At 43.3% G+C, this 26,735-nt stretch overlaps 1 protein-coding gene across 3 annotated transcripts in view; it reads left to right on the plus strand.

Moving 5' to 3' along the window:
• The window catches only part of ncoa6 (nuclear receptor coactivator 6), a 67,489-nt gene extending 46,462 nt beyond the window's left edge, over positions 1 to 21,027 (plus strand). For 2 of the 3 annotated variants that reach the window (XM_086005745.1, XM_086005746.1), the window contains 7 exons: positions 367 to 494; positions 1,103 to 4,051; positions 10,115 to 10,177; positions 13,213 to 13,278; positions 15,874 to 15,910; positions 17,599 to 17,756; positions 20,565 to 21,027. In XM_086005745.1, the coding sequence (XP_085861871.1) occupies positions 367 to 494; positions 1,103 to 4,051; positions 10,115 to 10,177; positions 13,213 to 13,278; positions 15,874 to 15,910; positions 17,599 to 17,756; positions 20,565 to 20,617 (3,454 nt within the window). In that variant the 3' untranslated portion in view covers positions 20,618 to 21,027. The remainder of the gene's footprint in view (positions 1 to 366; positions 495 to 1,102; positions 4,052 to 10,114; positions 10,178 to 13,212; positions 13,279 to 15,873; positions 15,911 to 17,598; positions 17,757 to 20,564) is intronic. The other variant, XM_086005747.1, reaches the window with a different exon arrangement.
• Positions 21,028 to 26,735: the final 5,708 nt, after the last annotated feature.

The following is a 26,735-nucleotide window of genomic DNA, read 5'->3' on the forward strand; positions in this document are numbered from 1 at the left end:
GGACAACATCTCTTTTTTTTGTGGCTGGTAGGATTTACTTGTACTATAATTTTCATTCTCTCTCCACCTCTTCCCCATTTACACTTCCCTCAAAAAAAAAAAAAAAAAAAAAAAAAAAACCACCTGGCTGAGATTGGCTGTTTAAGTTGTACCTTGTGGTCCATGGCAAATCATTTTGGTAAGTTGCTGAATTGATTTCATATCTGTGATTTGGAGTTCTTCAAGAAATTATGCATGTTTATTTCACATTTACTTTTCCCTCAGACTTGCAGTATGGTACTGTTTAACTCTCTGCAGCTTGTAGTTTTCTGGAGCATTGTATGAAATTATGTGTATGGTGTAGTGAAACCTTGTTGCTTGTTTTAGGATTTCAGATGCCCGTCAGATGCAGCCAGGTCTGGATGATGGAGAACAGCCACAAATGGCAGGAGAGCAGGGGGTTGGAATCGATCCAGCAGCCAGCAAATTATCTGAATTTGCAAATCGACCTGCAGGTAAATACTTTTTGTAAGAGAGGCTTAGGTTTTTTTTAAAAATACATACATAAAATCAAGATTAAAAAGAGAATGATTTCTGCAAATCTGAAATGAAAATACATCAAGTCTGTCAGCACCTGAAGTTCAGTGTTTTGAGTGGCACCTTTCAGATTGCTTCCATTCATGCAGCATGCATTGTTTCTAATGTAAATAGTCAGAGGCTACTTGCTTTTAATTTTTGGAATCATTGTTCAAAGAAGATGTGCCCCCCTCAAGTGATGCCCTGAAACTGTTCAGTAACAACCAAGTTCAGGCTTTTTCTTAATTTTCAGGGTAATATTTCCAGCCCAAGCTTTATCCAAAGCTTTTCAGTTTTAAGTGGCATACAGTTCAGTTAATCTTTGTTATGCAAGGTAATTCTCTTTCCACTCCCCCATATAAACCATGGCTTAAAATAAGGTTGAAAGAACCTAACTTCACACAAATGATCAGATATTGATGATTCAAAGGACATCTACGCTTTCTGACATGATAAAGAAATTCTTGTTTGTAAATTTAACATTTTGACAGGTTGTTCATTATCATATGGAAGTATATTTCTGATCCATGTTGCGTGTTCCATGCAGGATTCCATATACAGGCAGTTGATCAAAGACCTCTACAACAGACAACTATTCAACCCATGCAACATGCACAGCAGCAGCAGCAGCAACAACAACTACAACCCCAACAGCAACAGCAGCAAATGATGATGATGTTGATGATGAAGCAGCAACAGCAGCAGGACTCGTCAAAGTCAATTAAAATTCCAATGACCCCAAATACACACCCGTCAAAGATGGCCTTAACGCCAGATGCTGCAAGAATACCAGGGACCCCAACTGGTAATATACCAGTCATGGTAAGCTTGCCTGGCCAGAGTGGAGTGCCACCATCACCAGATAAATCAAGAATGCCCCTATTAGTTGGCCATCAAGCTGGCAGCACGCTAAGGAAGATGTCTTTGCAGGAAAGTCTACAAAACATCCCATCGTCAGCACCTGAGGAAGGAAATCCAGCTACACATCATCCAGATGGAATGGGAACTGAACTTCCACTTTCTGTTGGAACCCAAGTTAACTTGGGGCCGCAGCCTGTTCCTCCACCAAGCCAAGTACTCATTACTGGGGCTAAGGCAGTACATTCTCAAATCCCAACACCACAAGGTGCAAGTCCACAGCAGCAGGGAACTGTTCCTTTGCAAGGCGCTCACAATCTTCATTTTCCTAATGCTACTACTAGCACCCAGACCTCAAGACCAAAAACGCCAAACCGAGCAAGCCCCAGGCCCTACTTTCCTCATACACCCACCAATCGACCGCCCAGTACAGAACCTTCTGAGATAAGCTTGTCTCCTGAAAGATTGAATGCTTCTATTGCTGGTCTCTTTCCTCCTCAAATCAATATCCTCTTGCCTCCTAGGCAGCCACCTCTAAGTAGAGGGTTTGATCAACAAGGTCTAAACCCAACTACTCTGAAAGCAATTGGGCAGGCCCCAACAAGCATGCCTCCGCTCGCCAACAACCCATCTGTTTCCACTGCACCACAAGCAAATAAACTGGATTCAGTTATAGTCAGTTCAGGAAAACAGGCAACTGGAAAGCGGGCAAGTCCTAGTACCAGCAGGAGAGCTAGCACTGGCTCCAGTAGAAAAACTGGTCAAAATCCGGGTAGACAAGGTGGAAAAGCCTTGAAATCATCCCTGACCCCTCAGCAGAACCTAGCACTTTTGCCAACCATGGATGTACAGAAGAATATTCTAGCAAACTCTGCACAAATTTTGTCGAATCCAGTTCCTGGGAGTTTGAATGATCCTACCAATACAGTTTCAGGTGCACAAAATCCGACCATTTCTGTCAGGATTATGGGTAACCATCCTGAAGAAAACAAGGAAGGACCAACATTGTCCGGAAATGGTGGTGTGTTGAAACAAGTCCCCATTAATAGAGAACAGATGACCTTTGAATGCAATCCTCAGAGCTTAAGCAAGTTAGAGAAGAAAAATGGTCCTGAGCTTCAAATAAAGAAGGGGAGTAAGCCACTGGAAACTGGTAAACCTGGTGGAGGTGGAGATGAAAAAAGTGTGATTATACCACCTTTAAGAGAAGTTCCAATTTCACTTAATCAACTTCTGGACACTTCTTGTAGTCCCGGTGTTACCATTAGGACCACTAGTTCCAATCAGGTGGAACAATCGGTATCTTCTGGCGATAAAGAGAAAGCAGCAATATCAGATGACCCTATTGTTAAGGAAAGCCCTAGCACACCAATTCCCTTACAAGTTGTTTGTGAGAGTGGCTCAGCCACACTACGACCAGATGCAGGAGAGTTAAATACTAACGTGACTCAAAGTGGCTCAACAATGGTGCCTACACCAGTGGTGTCTGCATCCATTTCTGCCTCAAATCAGATTACGGTGTTTGTAAGTTCTAGCCCCATTAAATCTACAAGCAATGTTACTGCACCTGCACAGACTCAATCCCAGCCTACTGTTGTTTCTTCTGTTGTCACGATGCCATCCGTAGGTAATAAAGTGATGGTGTCTGAGGTACAACCAGTGGTACAATCTAGTTCACAGCCAGCATTCATCACCACACCTGTGTTTATAAATACATCTGTATTCCAGGTTGTTAAAGAACCTTCGATATCCCAATCAACCACTGTGCCTAAAGTAACTGTGCCCTCAACATTGGCATCTCAGTCAGTTGCTGTAATCCAGGTACCACACACTGCTCAAAGTTCACCATGCCCAGCAGCTTTGACCAACCCATCTGTTATTAGCTCCATTAACTCTACTTCTGCAGCAGCGAGCAGAACGACAGTTCAGAGATCATCTGCATCCCCAGTTCAACCGCCATCCACCTCTCCAGCTCCTCCAAACATCTCCTCACCGGCTCCTCATAGACCAGCTGCGGACTTCAGCCTCAGTGAGCCTCTACAGAATAATGGCATGGTTGACCAAAGTTCTTCAGCTTCATCCCACGCAACAGCAGTTGCAACGTCGCCTACGTCTGCAAGCCCAGGTAGCTCTTCTAGTAGTAGGCGAAGTCCAATATCATCCAACAAAGGAAGAGGGAAAGTAGATAAGATTGGTCAGTTCCTTATGACCAAGGCATGTCAGAAGGCCTCCCCAGATAAAAAAGATGACCCAGCAGCATCTGAATTGGCTTCCCCAGGTGTTGATGATCAGGTGCCAAAAGCCGCACTTCCTGGTAGTCCTGAAGGAGGAGTTCCTCCTACAGAAACTAATCAGACCATTATTCCTCCTCCAGCTAGTCAACCAGACATAGGCACTTCTGTTAACGTCACACTTGGTACAACTAGCAGCTCTGCTTCTACTGTCTTTGTTTCCTCACCTGCAAGTACATTGAATAGCACTCCTCAAAACAATGTCACGTCAGCCATCACCCCCCAGAACCCTGAGCCTGAATCTGTAGTACCTGTTGATGATAGCACTCTTGCAGTCTCACAATCTGAGGGAAGTTGTTCGTCAGGAGAGAGAGTGGGAACAAATAAAGAACACCTTCCAAATACAGGTATCTAATTGGTACTGTGCATGTGTTTGCAGGATTCTGTGTGAACTAAGTAAGCATCAACACATAGTCTTAGTCATTTTAATTTTAAGCAGCCTTTAGTTTAGCCGCCATGTCTACAATTTTGAGTTGCTTCTGATCCAATAATCCCTGGATATCAGATGAACCATAACCTGTCGCACTTGTCAGTATGGAACCACCTCTTTTGTTTTTGGGCTAACGTATTAGACAAAACCTTGAGGTTAGATATGAAAATCACAACATTTGACGTTAGTCTTTTTGGTCCAATTTAAGCAAATGTGTTGTGCACACATCGAAACTTTTTAAACTAGTGTTAGGGTATATTTTTGGTGACTAGTTTTGATATCCAAAATGTGTGGACATTATTGAAATTTAGGCCTGACAACTAAACATTTTGTCAGTCACTGCTTGAAGCTTAAAAAAACTAGAGTGCTGCTTTCACTTTTGCAAATCTGGCTGTGGTTCGTCCTATTGATTGAGATAGGGGAAACATTGGAATATTTCTGCAATGCACTACCTAAACTCTGTAAAGTTTTAATTTGATTTTTTTTCTCTCACTTAATTTCTCATAGAAGAGGAAAATAAAGTGTCTGTGTTTGCAAAAGAATACCGGGTAGCAAAAAGAAATTTTGATAATTTTATTTGTGGGCAGAATTTTAATTTTAATAAGTCTCTGCTCAAGACTATTCATGCATGGTAATAATAAAGTACAGTGAAAGCATGGTAACTGGCTCAAATGGATGAACGTCCTCTGCCTGTTCCAGTGTTTCTATTTAAATCAAGTAGAATTTTTTTCTAGGATTTGGGGGATTTCTCTCTTAGCCTTTTTTCCTAAATCTGGAGTTTTAGCTGTACTTTCCTTTTAAAAACTGTTCGAGTCGAAGTATTTGATACCCGGAAAAGATGCATCTAAGATTTTGAGGGTAGAGGCTGAGAGGTTGTTTCCCCTGGCTGGAGAGTCTAGAACTAGGGGGCATAGTCTCAGGATAAGGGGTCGGCCATTTAAGACTGAGATTAGGAGGAATTTCTTCACTCAGAGGGTTGTGAATCTTTGGAATTCTCTACCCGGAAGGGCTGTGGATGCTCAGTCGTTGAGTATATTCAAGGTTGAGATGGATAGATTTTTGGACTCTAGGGGAATCAAGGGATTTGGGGATCGGGCGGGAGAGTGGAGTTGAAGTCGTAGATCAGCCGTGATCTTACTGAATGGTGGAGTAGGCTCGAAGGACCGTATGGCCTACTTCTGCTCCTAATTCTATGTTCTTAGGAGGAGGGGACTGTCTTGTAAGATTCATTTAGTGATCCGATCAGGCAGGTGGGAGTTAGTTTGAAATCAGACTGGTCCAATGGAGAACTCTTACTGACAAGTGGAGATTGAAATCCAGCCAAAGAGCTGCCCATTCCTTTTTCTGTGAGGGTTCTTTGTTAGAAGGATAAACACCAATTGCACAATTTTATTTGTGTCCAATGATTCTTTATCCTTAATAGTTAGCAAACTTAAAAATAAAGAACTTGCATTCATATAGTGCCTTTCACATCCTCTGGATATACCAAAGCGCTGACTGGTGATGAATTACTTTTGAAGTGTCACTTATTATGTAAGAAAACATGGCAGCCAATTTGTGCACAGCAAGGTCCCGCAAACAGCAGTAAGATAATGCCCAGTTAATCTGTTTTGATGGTGTTAGTTGAGGGAGGAATGTTAGCCATGACACTGGGAAAGCTCCCTACTCTTTGGATAGTGGCATGAAATCCTTTTACAGCTACTTTTTGCACAGAGAATGTCACCTTGCATGTGCACGCCTGATATATTTTACAATTTCCATTAGAAAATTAACTGGTTATTACTAGTTAAAGAAAAAAAGTTGTCTTGAAAGAAAACAATTGCATTAGATTAGCACCTTTCACAACCTCCGGACCGTCCCAATGTGCTTTACAGAGAATGAAGTACTTTTAAAGTGTTATTCACTGTTGTAATGTAGGGAAATGCACCAGCCAATTCGCACGCAGCAAGGTCCCACAAACAGCAATCATGACCAGATGATCTGTGTTAGTGATGATGGCTGAGGGATAAATATTGGCCAGGGCACTCCTACTGTTTGAATAGTGCCGTGGGAATCTTTAATGTCCACCTCGGGAGCAGCCGATGTCTCGGTTTAACTTCTCAACCGAAAGGTGGCGCCTCTGACCATGCAGCACTCCTTCAGTACTGCAGAGAAGTGTCAGCCTGGATTATGTGCTCAAATCTATTGAGTATAGGGCCTTAGGCCTCCCAGAGCTTTACAGCCAATTAATTACTTATGAAGTGTAGTCACTGTTGTTTTGTAGGTAAAAGTGGCGAATCGGTAGTTTAATATAAATAGTCATATCCTTCCTCTAATAAGCACTAATTCTAGTACCTGTGCAAAATCCAGATAGAACAGACAGCCATTTGGACCATCCTAACTTGACTACTCAAAGAACCTACAGTCCACCATCACCGCTCCAACTGTTGAATGATTCCAGGCCTTTACCCATAGTGTGTAATTTTTCAGTAGCCATGGTTACTTGTCGGCACAGGCACGATGGGCCGAATGACCTCCTGTGCTGTATTATTCAGTGATTGCCAAAGAATGCTGTTGCACAATTGTGCCATTCTTAAATTTCTCCACTGGTTGGCGCTGCAGCCATTGTTACCGTGGAGATGGTCGGACATGTTGATGAAGGTGCATAAAGGTGTAATCACTGAGTCTCAGTGAGGCACCAGTGAAATTTAAAACACTCCATTATAAAAAGGCCATTCACGTGATAAAGCATAAGTATAGATTCATCAGGCTGGTATTGGGAATACGAAAACTATAGTTATGAGGAGAGAATAGAGATACTGGGACTGTTTCCATTGGAGCAGAGAAGGTGAAGAGCGAGACTTAATTCAGGTTTTAAAAATTTTATGAAAGGTTTTGATAGGGTAACCGAGAATTACCTATTTCCTTTGGTTGGGGATTAAGAAATGAGGGGTCATCAATGTAAGATTGTCAGGTGAGAGGTTAGGAGAATTTTCTTTATGCCGAGGCGCATGGAATGCTTTATCACGGGGAGTACTTCAAGCAGTGACCACTGCATCTTTTAAGGGAAAACTAGATAACTATTTGAACCTGAGGGACATATAGGGCTATGGGGAAAGATTGGGGTGCTAGGATTAGTTTTGGATTGCTTTAACAAAGTTGGTGCAGACCCAATGGGCCGAATGTTCGCATTCTGTGTTGTGAACTGTGGTTCTATGAAAATGAGAGGGAGGAAGGGAGCTCGGAGGAAGTTGCCTGATTAGATCTCTTAACAGGATTTGCCTTTAGGTTGAACAGTATCTGGTTCCAGGCTTAGAGAAAAGGATACTCTAGTCTTTAACATAAGACATCCTTTTAAATCATACTTGAAGTGTCAATCTGATTTAGGACCTAATGGTAAATAAGATAATACTCAATTGCATAGAATTTACAGCACAGAAACAGGCCATTCGGCCCAAGTGGTCCATGCCGGTGTTTGTGCTCCACACGAGCCTCCTCCACCTTACTACATTTACCCCCATCAGCATATCCTTCTATTCCTTTCTCCCTCCTGTACTTATCTACCTTCCCCTTAAATGCATCTATGCTACTCGTCTCAACTACGCCATGTGTTAGAACGTTCCACGTTCTAACCACTCTGGGTAAAGAAGTTTCATCTGAATTCCTTTTTGGATTTACTAGTTGTTATTTTATATTTGAGAGTTTTCTCTCTCCTTTTGCCCGTCCTTTCTGAGTGTCCTCTTCTGTTTCTCTCTCTCTGGGTTTCCTTTTTATGATTCTTTCGCTGATCCAATCTTTGCTCAGGAACAGTAATTAACCTCTAATTTAGCTCGTATTTTTGCAGATTTCTGCTTAATTGTACCTTTTTGCACTTTGCTCTGGCCTGGCTCCACCATGTTACGATATTGTGGCATTGCTCCTGGCTGGGGTGCTGGAAGATGTGGCTCTGTGGGAGGATATGATTCCCCCCTCTATCTACTTTTAGACCCAGCACCTCCCCTGTGTTTGCTGCTATGCCTGATTATGTGGCTGACAGCTCGCCATTTGGGGAAAGATTGAGTACATGTTTCAGGAGAGGCTGGGATTTTAAGACTGGTTTCCTTGTCTGTGCGCAGGACAATAGTGTGAAATAGGACTGTATTCCTTTTGAACTGTTTCATTATTTTTAAGTTTTGTATCGGATACTCACTCCAACTTTTGACTACATAACACCCCTCTCCCAACTAAAGTGAATGTGTACGTTCCACACAAACAATGAACAAAGATTGCCGATCTCTATTGAAGATGCTAAAAAGGTTTGTGACTCAAGATTTGCAGCAAGACTCAGCACTGTGTGTTTAACCATGGAGCTGTATTTCAAAAGTTGTTTTCATAAATGAAAGGGGTCATGATCACCCACAAACAAATCACTCCATTTGGAGTAGAAATAAAACCTTTTGAGATCAACCCTCATGTACCTGAAGATCATTAGTGTATTGCTGTTTTACGTTGTTGGAAATATTAGTTGAAATGAAGACACAAGCTTGTATGCACCACCCCCAACCTCCATTTCTGTGTGCTACTGTAAATTGAAAGTTTGCTTCCTAGTACAATCCTGTCTAGGAGACCCAGCTTCGAAATCTAGCCTCTGCCAGAATATGTGCTCGGGGTTTTCCCAGATAGCAGTTGCTGATGGCTAAATTGTGATGTAGAGCTGAGCAGAGGAAAGTGCTGGGTGAAAAGATAAGGAAGAAGTGTTTTCCTGCATCGCCATAACTCCTCTCAGCGGCTGAATCAGGATCAGTATCAAAGCATTTGTAAAGGTGGGCCAGTCATTGTAAGACTGGCTTGAGTGTAAGGGCACAATTCAGAGGAAAATTGCAGCAGTGTAAGTAATGTACAGCAACTGTTCCTTTAAGTGCCACACATCAAATTTGACCAACAGTATTTTGAGAGTACAGATCTACTATTCCCCTTTCCAGATGGGGCAAAGCAATAATTGTTTGTAGTCTCATTTGATTTCGTGTGGACTTTACAGATTGATGGGTGATGATTTAAGAAACTTTTGTTCGGAGTTCATGCAACAGTCTGGCTGAAAATTTAGGAATGCGGTCTGGTCCCATGCTTCTCAGAATCATACAGCACAGAAGTGGGCCATTCGGCGTTGAGCCTGTGCCGGTTCCTTGAGCGATTCAATTAGTCCCACTCCCCCTGCTTTTTCCCCATAGCCCTGCAAATATTTCCGTTTCAAGTATATATCCAAAACCCTTTGAAAGTTACTATTGAATCTGTTCCCACCACCCTTTCAGGCAGCGCACTCCAGATCATCATAACTCGCTGTGGGGGGGAAAAAAAATCTCACTTCCCCTCTGGTTCTTTTGCCAATTACAGTACCTTAAATCTGTGACCTCTGGTTACTGACCCTCCTGCCAGTGGAAACAGTTTCTCCCGATCAACTCTTATCCAAACCCCTCATGATTTTGAACACTTCTATTAAATCCCTCTTTAACCTCCACTGCTCGAAGAAGAACAATCCTAGCTTCTCTGGTCTCTCCACATAACTGAAGTAAGTTAAATAAACTTCTGCCAGTGCCAGTCTTGATCCAGCTGATAACCGTCCACAAGAGTGGACAGAGGTAACTTGCCTCATGGTTTTTTTCCTTCTGCTTTCCTTTTGGGACATTGCCTAAGTTTTACTCATTTCCTTCCTGTTGCAACAGTACTACTGGAATTGGGGGTTTGGACTACCAATGGTTCAATCTGTGATGTAGCGTTCAAGCACCAACTCGATGCATCACCCTGAATCGGTACTAAACAAAGTGTACCCTCCCTTCAGTACCAATAGCAATTAGTTTAAGCATTACCAAGTGTTTTTGTGCATGTGAATTTCCCATTCAGGGTCCTTTCATTTTTATTAAAAATGATTTGATTCCCATTTGCATTACTCATAGTAACATTGTTGCCTTTAACATAAAAAGATTGGTACCCTATCTACTGTTTTTATGCATTTCTCTCTTGATAGGTGAGCAGAACACAGAGAAAAAAGAGGCTTTGGAACATTCAGACACCGGACCGCTGGCCACAAGTAAGTCGTTGCAGGTTTTAGTGTCCTGTAAAGGCGCTTTTAAATTTCTTGTAATTGTAAATCTTTTGGTTAAAAATGCCTTAACTCAAACTGAGCTCTAGTTGGATTCATGACTTTTAAATAGAAGTTGCGGCTCATCAGAAATATCATTTCCTGATACCGTTCTAAAACTCCGTACTGTACCTCCACATTCCCATTACTTTACAGACTAAAGTTGGCAGTTTAGTATTGAACTTTAGGCAGTTTTGTCATCCATCTTGATTGAGTTTAAACATGTTCATGTCCCAGAGGTGAAGGGTAAGAGATTGAACTTTCCTACTCTTTATTTCCCTACAATAAGTGACTACTTTGGCTGTGAAATGCTTTGGGACCTCCTGAGGTTGTGAAAGATGCTATTATAGAGTCATAGAGTTTTACAGCACAGAAAGAGGCCCTTCGGCCCATCGTGTCTGCGCCGCCCATCCATCCCTGTCCAGTCTAATCCCATTTTCCAGCATTTGGTCCATAGCCCTGTATGCAATGGCATTTCAAGTGCTCATCCAAATGCTTCTTGAATGTTGTGAGGGTTCCTGCCTCTACCACCCTTTTAGGCATTGAGTTCCACATTCCAACCACCCTCTGGGTGAAAAAGTTCCTCCTCAAATCCCCTCTAAATCTCCTGCCCCTTACACTGAATCTATGCCCCCTTGTTATTGACCCCCCCTACTAAGGGGAAAAGTTCCTCTTTGTCTACCCTATCTATGCCCCTCATCATTTTGTACACCTCAATCAGGTCCCCCCTCAGCCTTCTTTGCTCCAAGGAAAACAACCCCAGCCTGTTTAGTCTTTCTTCATAGCTGAGGCGCTCCATCCCAGGTAACATCCTGGTGAATCTTCTCTGCACCCTCTCCAAAGCAATCACATCCTTCCTATAGTGAGGCGACCAGAACTGCACACAGTACTCCAGCTGTGGCCTCACCAGCGTTTTGTACAGCTCCATCATAACCTCCCTGCTCTTATATTCTATGCCTCGGCTAATGAAGGCAAGTATCCCATATGCCTTTTTAACCACCTTATCTACCTGTTCCGCTGCCTTCAGAGATCTATGTACATGTACACCAAGGTCCCTCTGACCCTCTGTACTTCCTAGGGTCCTACCACTCATTGTGTATTCCCTTGCCTTATTTGTCCGTCCAAAATGCATCACCTCGCACTTTTCAGGGTTAAATTCCATTTGCCACTTTTGCGCCCAACTGACCAACCTGTCTATATCGTCCTGTAGCCTGAGGCTTTCCTCCTTGCAATTTACCACCCCACCAATTTTCGTGTCATCTGCAAACTTACTGATCATACCTTTTACATTCTCATCCAAATCATTTATGTAGATCACAAACAACAAGGGACCCAGCACCGATCCCTGAGGTACCCCACTGGACACAGGCTTCCAGTCACAAAAGCAACCTTCGACCATCACCCTCTGCCTCCTGCCACTCAGCCAGTTTAGGATCCAACGCGCCAAGGCACCCTGGATCCCATGGGCTCTTACCTTCTTGACCAGTCTCCTATGCGGGACTTTGTCAAAAGCTTTACTGAAGTCCATGTAAACCACATCCACAGCATTTCCCTCATCCACCTCCCTAGTCACCCCCTCGAAAAATTCAATCAGATTATAAATATCATTTATTTCCTTCTTTCTCCTTTTGTAATCTCTCCCTTCCCCCCCATTAAAATCTTTGGAAGTGTTATTCTGCTGATGGTAGAAATGGAAAAAAGCCTGAGCTGATTTTCCTCAAGGGTGGGATCACCACCGGAAGTGGGTTTGATTGAGACTCCTGCCCACCAGTCTGACCCTACTGTGACCCCTTCACTTTCTCCTGAGCCAGGGCTGGTTATGTATGTAGAACAGGCTCCCAGCGGTATCTCTGCGCTGTACTGGGCATCCGTCCCACAAATGCTGAGCTGCTATAGCTTTGCCCTCGCTGCAGCAGCGTATAAATACTAGCCAACAGCTCCCTCAGAGGAAAAACATCAGATGCTCGGAGCAACAGCGTGGATTTGGAGCCTTGCTTCAATGAACCGTTAGGGGGTGGGCAGCAGTAGATGTGTATCAGAGAATCGGCCTCCACCTTGCGCAGATACCACCTAGCTCCTATTGAGGAAAGAGCTCCCAACACTCTTTCCATACAGGCATTGTTTCGGGTGGGGAATAAGGGAATTTAGTCCTGGAAGCCCCACCTTCCTGCCATCATTCACATTTGGCAGGGTGGGCAAGCAGCAGACATCACGGACGGGCTCCATTGAGGACTGTTTTTTTAGGGGCAGGGATTCAGTGGAAGGACTCCCTGCGCTGTTTTCCTTAAATCTCCACCTCGGGGCCACCCAAAAACAGGCAATGGCCCCTTTTAAAATAATACTTCCCACCAAACTCTGGAGCAATCCTCTTTTAATGCATTTATTATTCAACATGTGTCACTTTATAAGATAATCAGATTTATTAGAGACTGTCTTTTTGTGTGTGTGTAATATAATTGATAATTCTGTTGGATGAGCAGATATCTGACTAACTGGCTGCTATTTTCCAGTAAACACAGAGTGATTGTGTGACACTTTTCAATCCTTCAGTTGAACATCATCCCTCAACTCAAATTACGTGCGTAAAATCAATCCCAGTCACTTGCAGCAGTGCGGCCTCCAGGTGTGAGTGACGGGGGAAGTACCCAATCATCTCCGTTCTGGCCGGGGATAGTGGTGTCACTATACGCAGCTGTTTATGGGACCTTGCTGCATGCAAATTGCTGCTGTGTTTTCCTACTTTAACAACAGTGGCTACATTTCATAGGTACTTCATTAACTGTGAAGCACTTTTGGATGTCCTGAGGATGTAAAAAGCCCTATATAAATGCAAGTGTTTGTTCCTTCCTCTCTTTCTCACATACTGTAGTGGTATAAATATTAGAATCTTTGTGTCTGTACACCTCTGCAAGGTTTACTGCCTGATTATCACTCCCAGGTATCTATTATTCTCAAGGAATATTATTTTCTTTTTTTCTTTTCAGCACCTCAAGTTGTTCCAGAGCAAGTGTCACCCAGTACAGTGCAACAAGGGACCATTGTGAAAAACGGTAGGATAATCACAATCAAATGATTAAAATCTCCAAATAAACTTGAATGCATTCACTTGCTCCTCATTATGGTAACAGCCAATCACTTTATTGTAATGATATGCTGCATTTTAAATACAAATTAACTTGGCAGTTTAACATTTAACATCGATGTCCAGTTGCTTCAAAAGAAACATATATGTAAGAGCTTCCCTGAAGGCTCAATGATACGGCCACCATCTCGGAGCCGTGCAGCTGTGCAAGGTTCCAGGTTTGATCCCTGGTCTGTGCTAAGCTAGCTGATCTCAACTGAGGCAGCAGTGGGCCACTAGAAATGTTTAGCAACGCCCCGGAATTATGGAAGGAAACAATTGGCTAGGATTCCCGCTGGCAATTTCTGCCCAACAAACCTCCTGGTAGACAGTGCGAGTGTGTGGGTGACACCGGGTAAGGATTAGAAGTTTAGCTGCGATGTCCTCCACCGTTGGATAGCCTCCCGGGACTTGCTGTCAATGATGCCTGAATAATACCAACGTGGGTGAGATACTAAAGGGTGACTGGCGCCTGTGGAACAAAACTCCGCGCGAGTCATTGGCTTCAGGGAAGCAATTAACCGGGGCGGGGGGGGGGAGGTGCAGTGATGGTCAAGGTGGTGGGTTCTGCTCTAATGCCGTTTTTTTTTTCCCTGACTGATTATGAAATTCTTGGTTTAGGAAATTTGGCGTTAGCATGTGTACCATTCATTCAGAAGCTAATTGGTTGCCTTTATTGTGGGTTTCAATAAATTTAGTAGAAACCGTGAGGCCACATTTTTGAGGTGCTGTTCGGCCATCTCTAGGATTAACTGGTGGAACTATGACCGAATTCCAGGCCCATAATAAGAAATCTTATAAACAGGGCCACTGGGCTGCATTTTCACAAGAAGCAGCATTATGTGGTTAAGAAGGCATACAGGATACTTTCCTTTATTAGCCGACACGTAGAACATAAGAGCAGGGAGGTTATGCTAGAACTGTATAAAACATTAGTTAGGCCACAACTAGAGTACTGCGTACAGTTCTGGTCTCCATGTAACAGGAAAGATGTGATTGCGCTAGAGAGGGTACAGAGGGAGATTTATGAGGTGGTTGCCAAAACTGGAGAATTTTAGTTATGAGGGAAGATTAGATAGGCTGGGGTTGTTTTCTTTAGAACAGAGGAGGCTGAGGGGAGATTTAATTGAGGTGTATAAAATTATGAGGGGCCTAGATCGAGTGGATAGGAAGGATCTATTTCCCTTAGCAGAGAGGTCAATAACCAGGGAGCATAGATTTAAAATAATTGGTAGGATTAGAGGGGAGTTGAGAATTTTTTTTCACCCAGAGGGTGGTGGGGGTCTGGAACTCACTGCCTGAATGGATGGTAGAGGCAGAATCCCTCATCGCATTTAAGAAGTACTTGGATATGCACTTGAGATGCCGTGAACCGCAAGGCTACGGACCAAGAGCTGGAAAGTGGGATTAGGCTGGATAACTCTTTTTCGGTCGGCACAGACACGATGGGCCGAACGGCCTCCTTCTGTGCCGTAAATTTCTATGATTCTATGGAATGAGATCCCAAAAGACATTGGTAAAAATCCTGGCATCCCATGTAATAAAAATGGAATTTGACCCGCTTGCTCAGTGTAAATCATTGTTCCTAATAAGCAATTTTAGCAACGTGTGTTTAACATGGAACAATACTGAAATTGTTTTACTGGTAATCTGTGCACACTCAAAAACAAACCAATCACAGCTACAAAAGCGGATGTTATTGCTAAGGCAAGCAATTAGACATGCCACAACAAATCCTATGAGTTTCTGCACTTGTGGCATGTATTACAAAACGTTGTCCCAGTACTGCAATTCTGTGTAAAAAATCCCACGGCAGTGAAACAAATGACTTGCTCCAACTATATCGGCACCTGAAAATGTTGCTCCTCTTCCTTTTATTATATCATGGCTGTCAGCCTTGACTCTGAGGTGGCACTCTAACCTCTGAGTCAGAAAGGTCATGGGTTCCAGCCTTACTCCAGAGACTTGAGCACATAATGTAGGCTGACACGTCAGTGCAGTACTGAGGGAGTGCTTTACTGTTGGAGGTGCCGTCTTTCAGATGAGACGTTAAACTAATTCCCCGTCTACCCTCTTGGGTGAGTGTAAACGATCCTATGGCATTATTGATGGAAGAAATTCTCCTGGTGTCCTGGCCAATATTTATCCCTTAATCCACATCACTAAAGCAGGTTATCTGGTCGTTTATCTCATTGCTGTTTGTGGGACCCTATAGTTTTCAAATTGGCAGCCATGTTTCCCTACATTATAACAGTGACTACACTTCAAGAGTATTTCATTGTCTGTAAAGTGCTTTGGGACATCCTGAGGTTGTGAAAGGTGCTATATAAATGCAAGTTTGTTCTTTTTCTTTTCTCTTTTTCTATTTCTTCCTTTGCTTGCGTGCGCGCGCTCTCTCTCTCTCTCTCTCTCTCTCTCTCTCTCATGGATGGGATGATTAGTTCACAGTTGTAAACGTGTTAAAATAAACTTTTCACCTACAAATGCCTTGTTTTCATTAATCAATCTGGGCTTTTTTGTACAGGAGAGGACGTAAATGTTGGAACTGAAACAGGCCAGAGGTAGGTACATACTACTGCTAGTCAATTTAAGAGATTCACAGTGGCAGAGGTGTCAAGATTGCAATGTGCAGTTTTTTTTTATGATGACTGATGGGAAATTTTAGTGCAGAAAGCTACGGTTTAAATTTTCCTCATTAATTTGGGTGCAGATGATTTCATTATTGTCCTAGAGGCAACTGGCTTCCAGGTTTCCGCAAATACGATTGAGCCAGCAAGGGTAGGCGTGTGAAACCTGTGGGGAGTCGCGGGTATGAACAGTGCTTTACCTTTGCGTTCTACTGAATTAGTTTAATAGCATGCTCATATTACTTAAGATTGAAGTGTTTTAATTTGTTTAACTTCTGTTTATAAAACAAAATTCAAAGATCCTTGGGTATAGAACTTTTCATGGGTTTGACATTAACAATTGAAGCAACAGTACCTAAAAGATCAAGCTACACACCTAATGCCTATCTTTGTATATCCTCTTGGAATTTCTGTTAGAAAATGAAGTTTTTAGTTGTTCAAAAGGATTTTGATTTTAAAATAAGCCAATTGGGCTTTTTGTCACACATTTTTGATCCTCTTCTCTCCGCCCCCCCCCCCCACCAACACCCCGCTTCCCGATTTATTTTAATGTTTTCATTTCTTTCTTCGCTCCCCTCCCCAGTTCTATTCTCCAGTCGGCAGGGACAGGGGGAGGAAGAAATTTGTTCACTACCAGCCTGAGCTCTGGAGTCTCCTTATAAATGAATTCTCTCTGTGTAAGAGAAGGGAAGTACAGGTACCTGGCTTCACTCAGTCTGCCACTGGTGGTGGCCCAGCGGGGATTTGGTGCTTACCAAAATGTAGATTGTTAAATTCTATGTTGGACTGTTTTGAATTCTTAATTTATAGATTTTTTTTTTTTTAAAGAACAAAATTGACTTTGAATTTCCATTTTTTGTTTACTTTTATTGATTGAATTGAAACAATTAAGTCTAATAAGAAAACCAATAGTGACTATTGCCAGAATAGGCATTCTTTAAATGCTTTGATTATTTTAAAAAAGCACTTTAGCTTCCGTGCCAAGAAGCTTTAATCCTCAGCTGGCCGTATGTTTTGGCTGAGTCAAAGGAAGTCCTGATCGTTCATCTCAACCTTTTAGAGCTTGCTTTTGAAACACAGATGGATCTAAAGTCATTGTCACCAGTTTTACAAGAATGGAGGGTCTTTCAAATTTCTTTCTCCCCCCCTTCCGCCGAGAGAATGGAGAGGTACGGAAGAGCGGCCTATGGGAGACTGGCCTGCTATCTCGTAATAAAGTGCCTGGCCTCGATTTTTAAGTGACTCCTTTTCTGTAGAGTGGGGTGTGTGGTCACGAGGCGCAATTCCCTGTTGTGCATCCTCTGGCGAGGACCCAAGTCCAACCCATTCTTTGGCGCAGTGTATTAGTAGAGGCCATTGTGCTAAGAGTTACTTCATGTTTTTTTCACCAAATATTGGCTAAAATTTTTGAAGTAAAGGGTCTGGCCTTGATTACATGAAAATCACAGAGGTGATTGATGGCTTTAAAGACTAGAGCGGGAAGCCAGTTTTCTGGCTGTTTCTGTAATCCAAAAATAAGCCTTAAAATGATTATTATTTTCTCTTGTGTTGATTGTTTCTATCTATTAAAAGTGTCTTTTAATAAACGGAGGAAATAATTCTCACTTATATTTTGATGATAGCGAAGCAAAAATCAATCTAGAAAAATCTAAAAGCCCTAGCAGAAGAAATGTAAAGACTGAAAAGGAGAGTGAGGAGGCTTCATCGCTTCAGGAATCTTCTGAAAATGGACAGCGGAAGAGGCCTTCGCGACCGGGCTCTTCAACCGGGGGAGCAAAAGGTAATGCTCGTGTTGCTTTTTTAATATTCCCAGGTTCACGATACTTTACCAGGTGGCTGCTCTGACTTCATTCCCTAAAATGAAGTTGGGTAGTGCGTTCAATTTTATTTGAGCAGAATTTCCTGACTTATAGAAATATTAAAATTATTTGTCCAGGGCTCTCCCCATGATTATGTGGGTAAAGGGACTGCCCTTGTACTGCTGGGCTGTACAGACCATGGGACTGCAGTTGTACCGCTAGGCTGTACAGACCATGGAACTATCCTTGTACCACTAGGCTGTACAGACCATGGGACTGCCCTTGTACCACGAGGCTGTACAGACTATGGGACTGCCCTTGTACCACGAGGCTGTACAGACCATGGGACTGCCCTTGTACCACGAGGCTGTACAGACCATGGGACTGCCCTTGTACCACTAGGCTGTACAGACCATGGGACTGCCCTTGTACCACTAGGCTGTACAGACCATGGGACTGCCCTTGTACCACTAGGCTGTACAGACCATGGGACTGCCCTTGTATCACGAGGCTGTACAGACCATGGGACTGCCTGTGTACCGCTAGGCTGTACAGACCATGGGACTGCCCTTGTACCACGAGGCTGTACAGACCATGGGACTGCCCTTGTACCACGAGGCTGTACAGACCATGGGACTGCCCTTGTACCACGAGGCTGTACAGACCATGGGACTGCCCTTGTACCACTAGGCTGTACAGACCATGGGACTGCCCTTGTACCACTAGGCTGTACAGACCATGGGACTGCCCTTGTATCACGAGGCTGTACAGACCATGGGACTGCCTGTGTACCACTAGGCTGTACAGACCATGGGACTGCCCTTGTACCACGAGGCTGTACAGACCATGGGACTGCCCTTGTACCACGAGGCTGTACAGACCATGGGACTGCCCTTGTACCACGAGGCTGTACAGACCATGGGACTGCCTGTGTACCACGAGGCTGTACAGACCATGAGACTGTCCTTGTACCACTAGGCTGTACAGACCATGTTGCTGCCTGTGTACCACTAGGCTGTACAGACCATGTTGCTGCCTGTGTATCACTAGGCTGTACAGACTATGCCGCTACCCTGTGTACTATTAGACCACACAGTCTATAACGTCCTAGTTCAAGTACCAGTCTTTGCTGAGTCATCTGTTAGGGCTGCTGCAATTCCCTTACCCCCACCCACACAACCCCCTCCCTTCCAGGGTTGGGGAGTGGGGGAAAGGATCAACCATGGTTCCCATTCGTTGTCCATTGGCCTTTCTCCCCGCTCTGGTTAAAACGTCCACGTGTGTGGATGTTGGGTAATGGTATTGAGCTGTGGCGCCTTGCCCCTCGGGCCATTGCCACCCTCCCTGTTTAGGCTCTCCAATAAGTGAGAGTTTGCATAAGGAGCCAGATGGTGGCTGTGTCCCAGCTTGTGTCAGCATGCCCAGGAGAGGAGGGAAAGACGGTGGAGAAATTGGGTCTGAACACCAAGCTATCACTCTGTTCCCAGTGGGTAGAAATTGTTGATCTTGCAAAACCAGTAGGAGACAGGAGCCATCCTGGAACCTTGGACTCCTGTTAGTTCAACTTCATCTCTGGAAAGTGTACAGTGAGCGTGCACAATGTTCCCATTTTCATCGCCCGCCCACATCAGTGTGAAATGTATTGATGGGGGCAGGTGGGGTGCTGTATCCTATAGTGAGTGTTAGTTCCATTTACATTAATAGTTACAAGTATATATGCAGAGATACCACACGTTTAGATGATGATGCCTACTTAACTTACTGGTGAAGGCTTTCACTTTGAAAAGCTGGGTGACCAACAGGAGCACCGTGGAGGGAGGGCACTGAGTGGACTAACTTCAGTATTTAATTCGTCACAGACTCCTTATGCTTGCAAGGAAAGTGTCCTGAAATGTTCTGCTTTTTTCAAAACTCTGTCCTGCCACATATATATTACAAATAAAATGAAAACTGCCTTTAAGGTACAAAATGGACCAAAGCTAAGAATTCTGCACTGGATTTTACAAAGAATATAATTTTATCCGCCCAGTTTTTCTTGAACTCTGCCTCGTGCTGGCGTATGGTTCCAAGGCACCCTGACCAAGAGGCCATGTGCCCATGGGGACATTCCAGCCAAGCCCAATACCGTCTTCGCCCAACATCCATCTCCTGCCACTTCTAGCAGATCTTGATGACTGCGAACCATGGGGTTTATTTAACATCCCCACCGACACCTGGGAATCCCTGGCCCGAGACCGCACAAAGCGGAGGAGAAGCATCCGGGAAGGCGCCGAACACCTCGAGTCTCTTCGCCGGGAGCAAGCGGAAGCCAAGCGCAAGGAGCGCACGTCAACCCAAGCACCCCACCCACACCCGCCCCATCAACCACCGTCTGCCCCACCTGTGACGGAGACTGTAGGTCCTGCATTGGACTCATCAGTCACCTGCGAGCTCATTTTTAATGTGGAAGCAAGTCATCCTCGGTTCCCAGGGACTGCCTAAGAAGAGAAGGATTTTTAGTTAAATCATCATCTCTGGCTCGGAGGTGCAGAGGCCAATTATTGTAATACTCATTTTTATAGTCGTTTAGTACATTGAAACCTCTGAAAGCATTTCACACAATGAATTACTTGTTATGCCGTGCTCCTACTGCAGCAATGTAACTTGGGATAGCCTGCAGATTGCACTTAATACTGTCTTGGACTGTAGCTCGGATATCTATTGGGTAATGCGTTTAATAATTGAGTAATCTCGGAATATCTGCTTTTTAAAAACAAACACACTTATTTTCTCCCTCCTTTCTCTCCTAGATACCGGCACCGGCACCAGCCCTACACAGACAAAACGAAGGAAATCCAAATAAAGTCTCACCATTGTAAACCTGTGAAGTGTAAATGTTTGTGAATTTAAATAATTTTTTCCAAGCTAATTTTCTAGCCTGAGATTGTGTATAGAAGACTGTTTTAATATTTGTCCCACTGAAATGTGACTTTAAAAAAAAAAAAAAAAGTTCTTTAAATCCTGAAACTGTTTAACAAGGTAAAAAACCTGTCGTACAGCCAGTAAAACCCGACTGGAAAGTAACTGTACTGGTAATTTCTGTTGCAAAGCTAAAGTAAATTGCCAGCTTTTGTCACCGTCACAAACCTTGTTAGAATGTAGTATGTTATTTTTAATTTGGTATTTACTGACTGTGTTGAAGTGAGTGTTTAAGTCTTAAGTACTGTATGTGAATATTTGTACCAGGGTGCAATAAAGCCCATCTCCACTGGATAGCTGAGTCTACAGCAGTATCCCTTTCCAGTTAGTCTATACAGTGATTTCACTTTAATTACACGCTCGCTCGCACACATCATTTCCCTTCCTCTTCAGTCTGGGAAGGTCCTTTTGCATCTACTCTGGGAGGGGGCGGAGCGAGGACAGGCGATGTGGAATTCAATTCTGGAGCCAGTCCGACTCTGGCAGATTTGGATGCCTCTGTGTCACGGACAGTGAGATTGCAGTGGCCGTGCAGACTGAGCTAGTTTGAGTTTTCCGAGTGAGGAAATAGTGAGGATGACTAACCACCCCTGCAGGGTCTGCCATCGTGCATTACCCATGTAACACGAAGCACCAAAGAGTAATTGTAATTATTTTATGTTGGCTCTCTGGAAAGATTAGTTTTGTTTTGGTGTTCCAGTTAGTCAAGACAAATGGTGTGTTTGTCTTTTCAGACTTGCATGCAAATTGGCTAGAAAATCTGTAATGGCTGTAATTGATTAACAACTTGTTTATCTATTTACTGAGAGAGGAGCTTGAATATCATAATAGAACCTTGCTTAATGAGGGAGACACCATCCTCATTCCTAATAGCTGAGCTGTCAAAATAGGCTTTGTTTTCAGAAGCCTCTAGGTGCACATTGTGTTCGAATTAGCATTTCCTGGCCAAAGCAGATGCTGGGTGATTAGTAGCAATCAAGATGGTAGGTGAGCCATCTCCTGCCATGGTGCCTTTGTTCTGATTCTTACTTGGAAACATAGAAGATAGGAGCAGGAGTAGGCCATTCGGCCCCTCGAGCCTGTTCTGCCATTTAATAAGATCATGGCTGATCATCCAAATTCAGTACCCAGTCCCTGCTTTCTCCCCATATCCCTTGATCGCTTTAGCCTTAAGAAATATATCTAACTCCTTCTTGAATATATTTAATAAGTTGGCCTCAACTTCTGTGGTAGAGAATTCCACAGGTTCACCACTCTCTGGGTGAAGAAATTCCTCCTCATCTCAGTCCTAAATGGCTTACCCCATATCTGGGCAGTTCAGTCTCCAGGGGCAGCGCAGGTTGGGGATAAATGTGATAACTGCTTGAAGACAGCACATTAAGTGAGAACAGACAACGCAAAGTTAATTTCTCGTGCAAAGTTTTTAAATCATGGCCCTGTGATCTAAACATTACTAAGGAGAACTGTTGAGCATAAGGGCTTTTTATTGTTTTTAATTATATACTGTAAGTTAAAGAAAGAACGAACTTGCATTTCTGTAGCGCCTTTCACGACCTCGGGACGTCCCAAAGTGTTTTACAACCAGTGAAGTACTTTTTGAAGTGTCGTCACTGTTGTAAGAAACGCGTTCTTTAGGTGAAGTGTTGTAATATAGCTAAATTTGTTCTTCTGTTTAATATTACTTTAACAAACATAATTCGTAGGAGTCGTATGGCCTGTCCGCGTGGTACTTACCATCAGATGAAGTCTACAGTGGGCAGCCTGTACATATCGCAACAGTAAATATCACAACAGTAAAGGGCTTATTAAAAATAAAGACAGAAATACTGAAAATACACAAGTCAGTCATCTGTAAAGAAAGAAAAAGACTTGCATTTATATGGCGCCTTTCACGACCACCGGACGTCCCAAAGCGCTTTACAGCCAATGAAGTAGATTTGAACCGAAGTCATTGTTATAATGTAGGAAACCCGGCAGCCAATTTGCACACAGCAAACTCCCACAAACAGCAACGTGATAATGACCAGATAATCTGTTTGTTAGTGATGTTGAATGAGGGATAAATATTGGTTAGGACACTGGTGATAACTCCCCTGCTCTTCTTCAAAATAGTGCCATGGGATCTTTTACATCCACCTGAGAGAGCAGACGGGGCCTCGGTTTAACATCTCATCCGAAAGATGGCACCTCCGACAGTTCAGCACTGCACTGGAGTGTCAACTTTGATTTTTGTGCTCAAGTCTCGAGTGGGACTTGAACCCACAACCTTTCTGATTCTGAGGCGATGGTGCTACCAACTGAGCCCAGGCTGACGAAAAGACAAAAGATAGATTATCAGATTTTAGATATATACCCTTCATCAGTCTCATCTAAAACATTGTAACCTGCCTTTTGTGTCGGCTTGGCTCCTTGGTAGCACACTCGCCTCTGAATCTGAGTCACGCCTCAAGCCCCAGTGCAGGACTTTACATAGAATTTACAGCACAGAAACAAGCCATTCGGCCCAACTGGTCCATGCTCCACATGAGCCTCCTCCCACCTTACTTCTTCTAAACCTATCTACATAACCTTCTATTTCTTTAGACACCAATATTTTTTTAAAACTTCAATTTATTCATGGCTAGCACCATAACTCACTTAGGACTGAGTATTATCTCCTTGCCCTTTGCACACAAGCCCTGAGATTTATTATAACGTAACCCTGTTAAATTTCACACATTTTTGATGAAGCTCTGTGTTCAAAGTAATTTGTACAAATCTGTAATCTGTTTCTGCATCTCACGATTTATTCCAAATGGTGTGCAATTTGTCTCACTGTAAAACATGCACAGATTTGTTCACAGCAACAGTTTTGCAATCTGCCTTGCAATAAAATATTAAGCACAGCTTTATTCATTGGAAAAGATTTACCACCTATTTCATTGAAATGAGTAGATTCGGGTTTATTGCAATCAGTTGGAACCTGTTCTCTAATAAATGCAGCTCTGCAGTTCGGCTCACTATAAAATAAATGCAACTCGATGTATTTCAACAGTTTTGCAGACTGGCTCACTGTAAATAAGCCCACCTTTACACTTTAAAATTAGGTTGTAATCTTCCTGCGGTGAACCAGAGCTGTGAATGCGTTTCAGTGGATTTATAATCTGTCTCACTGTAAACGAGCACAGCTCCATTATTTTAAAATATGTCCATGGTGTTCTTGTAAAATTCCACCATTGCAATAAATGTACTTTCTCTTTGATTTCTTCATCACTTCCCCATACCCCAAGGTACAGAGGAGCTTTGTACTCAGTTGTCAGTGGAAAACAGACTTGCAGAACAGCTGCAGTGAAACTCATTCAAGATTTTTTGCAGAAAACATATAAGATAACACATTGCCTCATGCAAATATAGAACTTAAAGCACTAATCCACTTCCAATTTGCTTATTATACAGGACTACAACAGATCAAACCACTTCCTATTCACTTCCTTAATATAACATTCCCAATGGAACAACCCACTTCCCATTGTGAAGAATTCCAATGGACCAAACTATCTTCCATTGTATAGAATTGCAATGGAGCAAATCATTTGCCATTATATTGAATTCCAGTGGACCATTTCATCTCTGTTTTGGATAATTCCAAAGGACCAAACTACAGTACTTGTTTAGGCCTCCACCAGACAAACCATTTCTCATTCTATACAATGTTCCCTCTTATTTATATTTTTGGTGCGCGGTCCCTTTAAATGGCTGCACAGCCCATTCAAATTTTTGCGCATGCGCGCTTTGATAAAGTGCTACAAAATAGTCTTGCCAGCAAAGTTGAAGCCCATGGACTAAAAGGGACAGTGGCAGCATGGATACGAAATTGGCTAAGTGACAGGAAACAGAGTATTGGTGAACAGTTGTTTATCGAACTGGAGGAAGGTACACAGTGGTGTTCCCCAGGAGTCGCTACTAGGACCACTGCTTTCTTGATATAAATGACTTGGGCTTGCGTGTACAGGGGACAATTTCAAAATTTGCAGCTGACACAAAACTTGGAAGTATTGTGAACAGTGAGGAGGATAGTGATTGACTTGAAGAGGACATAGACAGGCAGGTGGAATGGGTGGACATGTGGCAGATGAAAAATTTAACGCAGTAAAGTGTGAAGTGATACATTTTGGTAGGAAGAATGAGAAGAGGCAATATAAACTAAAAGGTACAATTCTAAAGAGGGTGCATGAACAGAGAAACCTGGGGGTACATATGCACAAATCATTGAAGGTGGCAGGGCAGGTTGAGAAAGTGGTTAAAAAAGCATATGGGATTCTGAGCTTCATAAATGGAGACGTACAGTACAAAAGCAAGGAAGTTATGATGAACTTTTATAAAACACTGGCTCAGCCTCAACTGGAGTATTGTGTTGAATTCTGGGCACCGCACTTTAGGAAGGATGTGAAGACCTTAGAGAGGGTACAGAAAAGATTTACAAGAATGGTTCCAGGGATGAGGGACTTCAGTTACGTGGATAGACTGGAGATGCTGGCGTTGTTCTCCTCAGAGCAGAGAAGGTTGAGAGGAGATTTGATAGAGGTGTTCAAAATCATGAGACATCGAGACAGAGTAGATGGCGAGGAACTGTTCCCATTGGCGGAGGGGTCGAGAACCAGAGGACACAGATTTAAGGTGATTGGCAGAAGAACCAAAGGCGACATGAGGAAAAATGTTTTTACACAGCGAGTGGTTAGGATCTGGAATGCACTGCCTGAGAGGGTGGTGGAGACAGATTCAATCGTGGCTTTCAAAAGGGAATTGGATAAGTACCTGAAGGAAAACAAATTGCAGGGCTACGGAGAAAGGGTAGGGGATTGGGACTAGCTGAAGTGCACTTGCAGAGAGCCAGCACGGGCTTGATGGGCCGAATGGCCTCCTTCTGTGCTGTAACCGTTCTATGGTTTCTCCCATATAAAAGCCGGTGAGCGGCCTACACAGGACCTCCAGACTGCGGGCACACAGCTTAGTGGGGACGTTGATTCTATAGTATTTCAATGGATCAAACTACTTCCCATCCACTGCAAGTGAATTCCTGATCCAGGCATACGTTTCTGTGTCCAAATTGACTGACCACGTAAAAACAATGAGTGCCTTGGGGGTGGGGTACTTTGGGATATCCTGACGATGTGATAAGGTGCTATATAAATGTGAGCTCTTTCTACATTGGTCAGGACCCTCTGTACCCTTCTCTCTTATTCTAAGATCCAAATATGCCATCCTGCACTCTGTTCCTGCCCTCTATACTATTTGAAATTAAGACTGCTGGTGTCATTTTGGGCTGAGGTGATAGCACTCTTGCCTAAATCAGAGGTTAATGGGTTCAACCCCTACGGAATCTAGGCGCTTCAGTGCAGTACTGAGGCAGCGCTGCATTGTCGAAGGTACTATCTTTTGGATGAGATGTTAAATGGAGGCCCCATCTGCCTGTTCAGGTGGGCAGAAAAGATCCCAGGGCACTTTCCGAACAGGAGCAGAGAGCTCTCCTGGTGCTGTAACCAACATTCCCCCCCACCAACACCACCAAAAACACATTATCTGATCAAATTTTGTGTCGCCTAATCACTGCTTCCTTACATTTACCCAGTCATCTCTATTTTCAGCCTTGTTGGTGTCCTGTACTATGGGCTTTAGCTCTTGAACATTATCAGGAGTGATATTAATGATCAGAAGAATCTATTGTATTGAATATATACAGTTAAATCTTTACATGCACATACAACAACTTTTTATATAGTGTCTTTAACATAGTAAAATGTCCCACGGTGCTTCACAGGAGTGTAATCAGACAAGGAAATTGACACCGAGCCACATGAGATATTAGGACAGATGACCAATAGAGTCAAAGAGGTAGGTTTAAAGGAGCTTCTTAAAGGAGGAGGGAGAGGTGGAGAGATGAAGCAGTTTAGGGAGGACATCCCAGAGCTTAGGGGCTAGACAGCTGAAGGCACGGCCGCCAGTGGTGGGGCAAAGAAAATCAG

This window comes from Somniosus microcephalus, chromosome 13 (assembly GCF_052327205.1).
Source record: "Somniosus microcephalus isolate GS21.2 chromosome 13, FLI_Smic_1.0, whole genome shotgun sequence".
Lineage (NCBI taxonomy): Eukaryota > Metazoa > Chordata > Chondrichthyes > Squaliformes > Somniosidae > Somniosus > Somniosus microcephalus.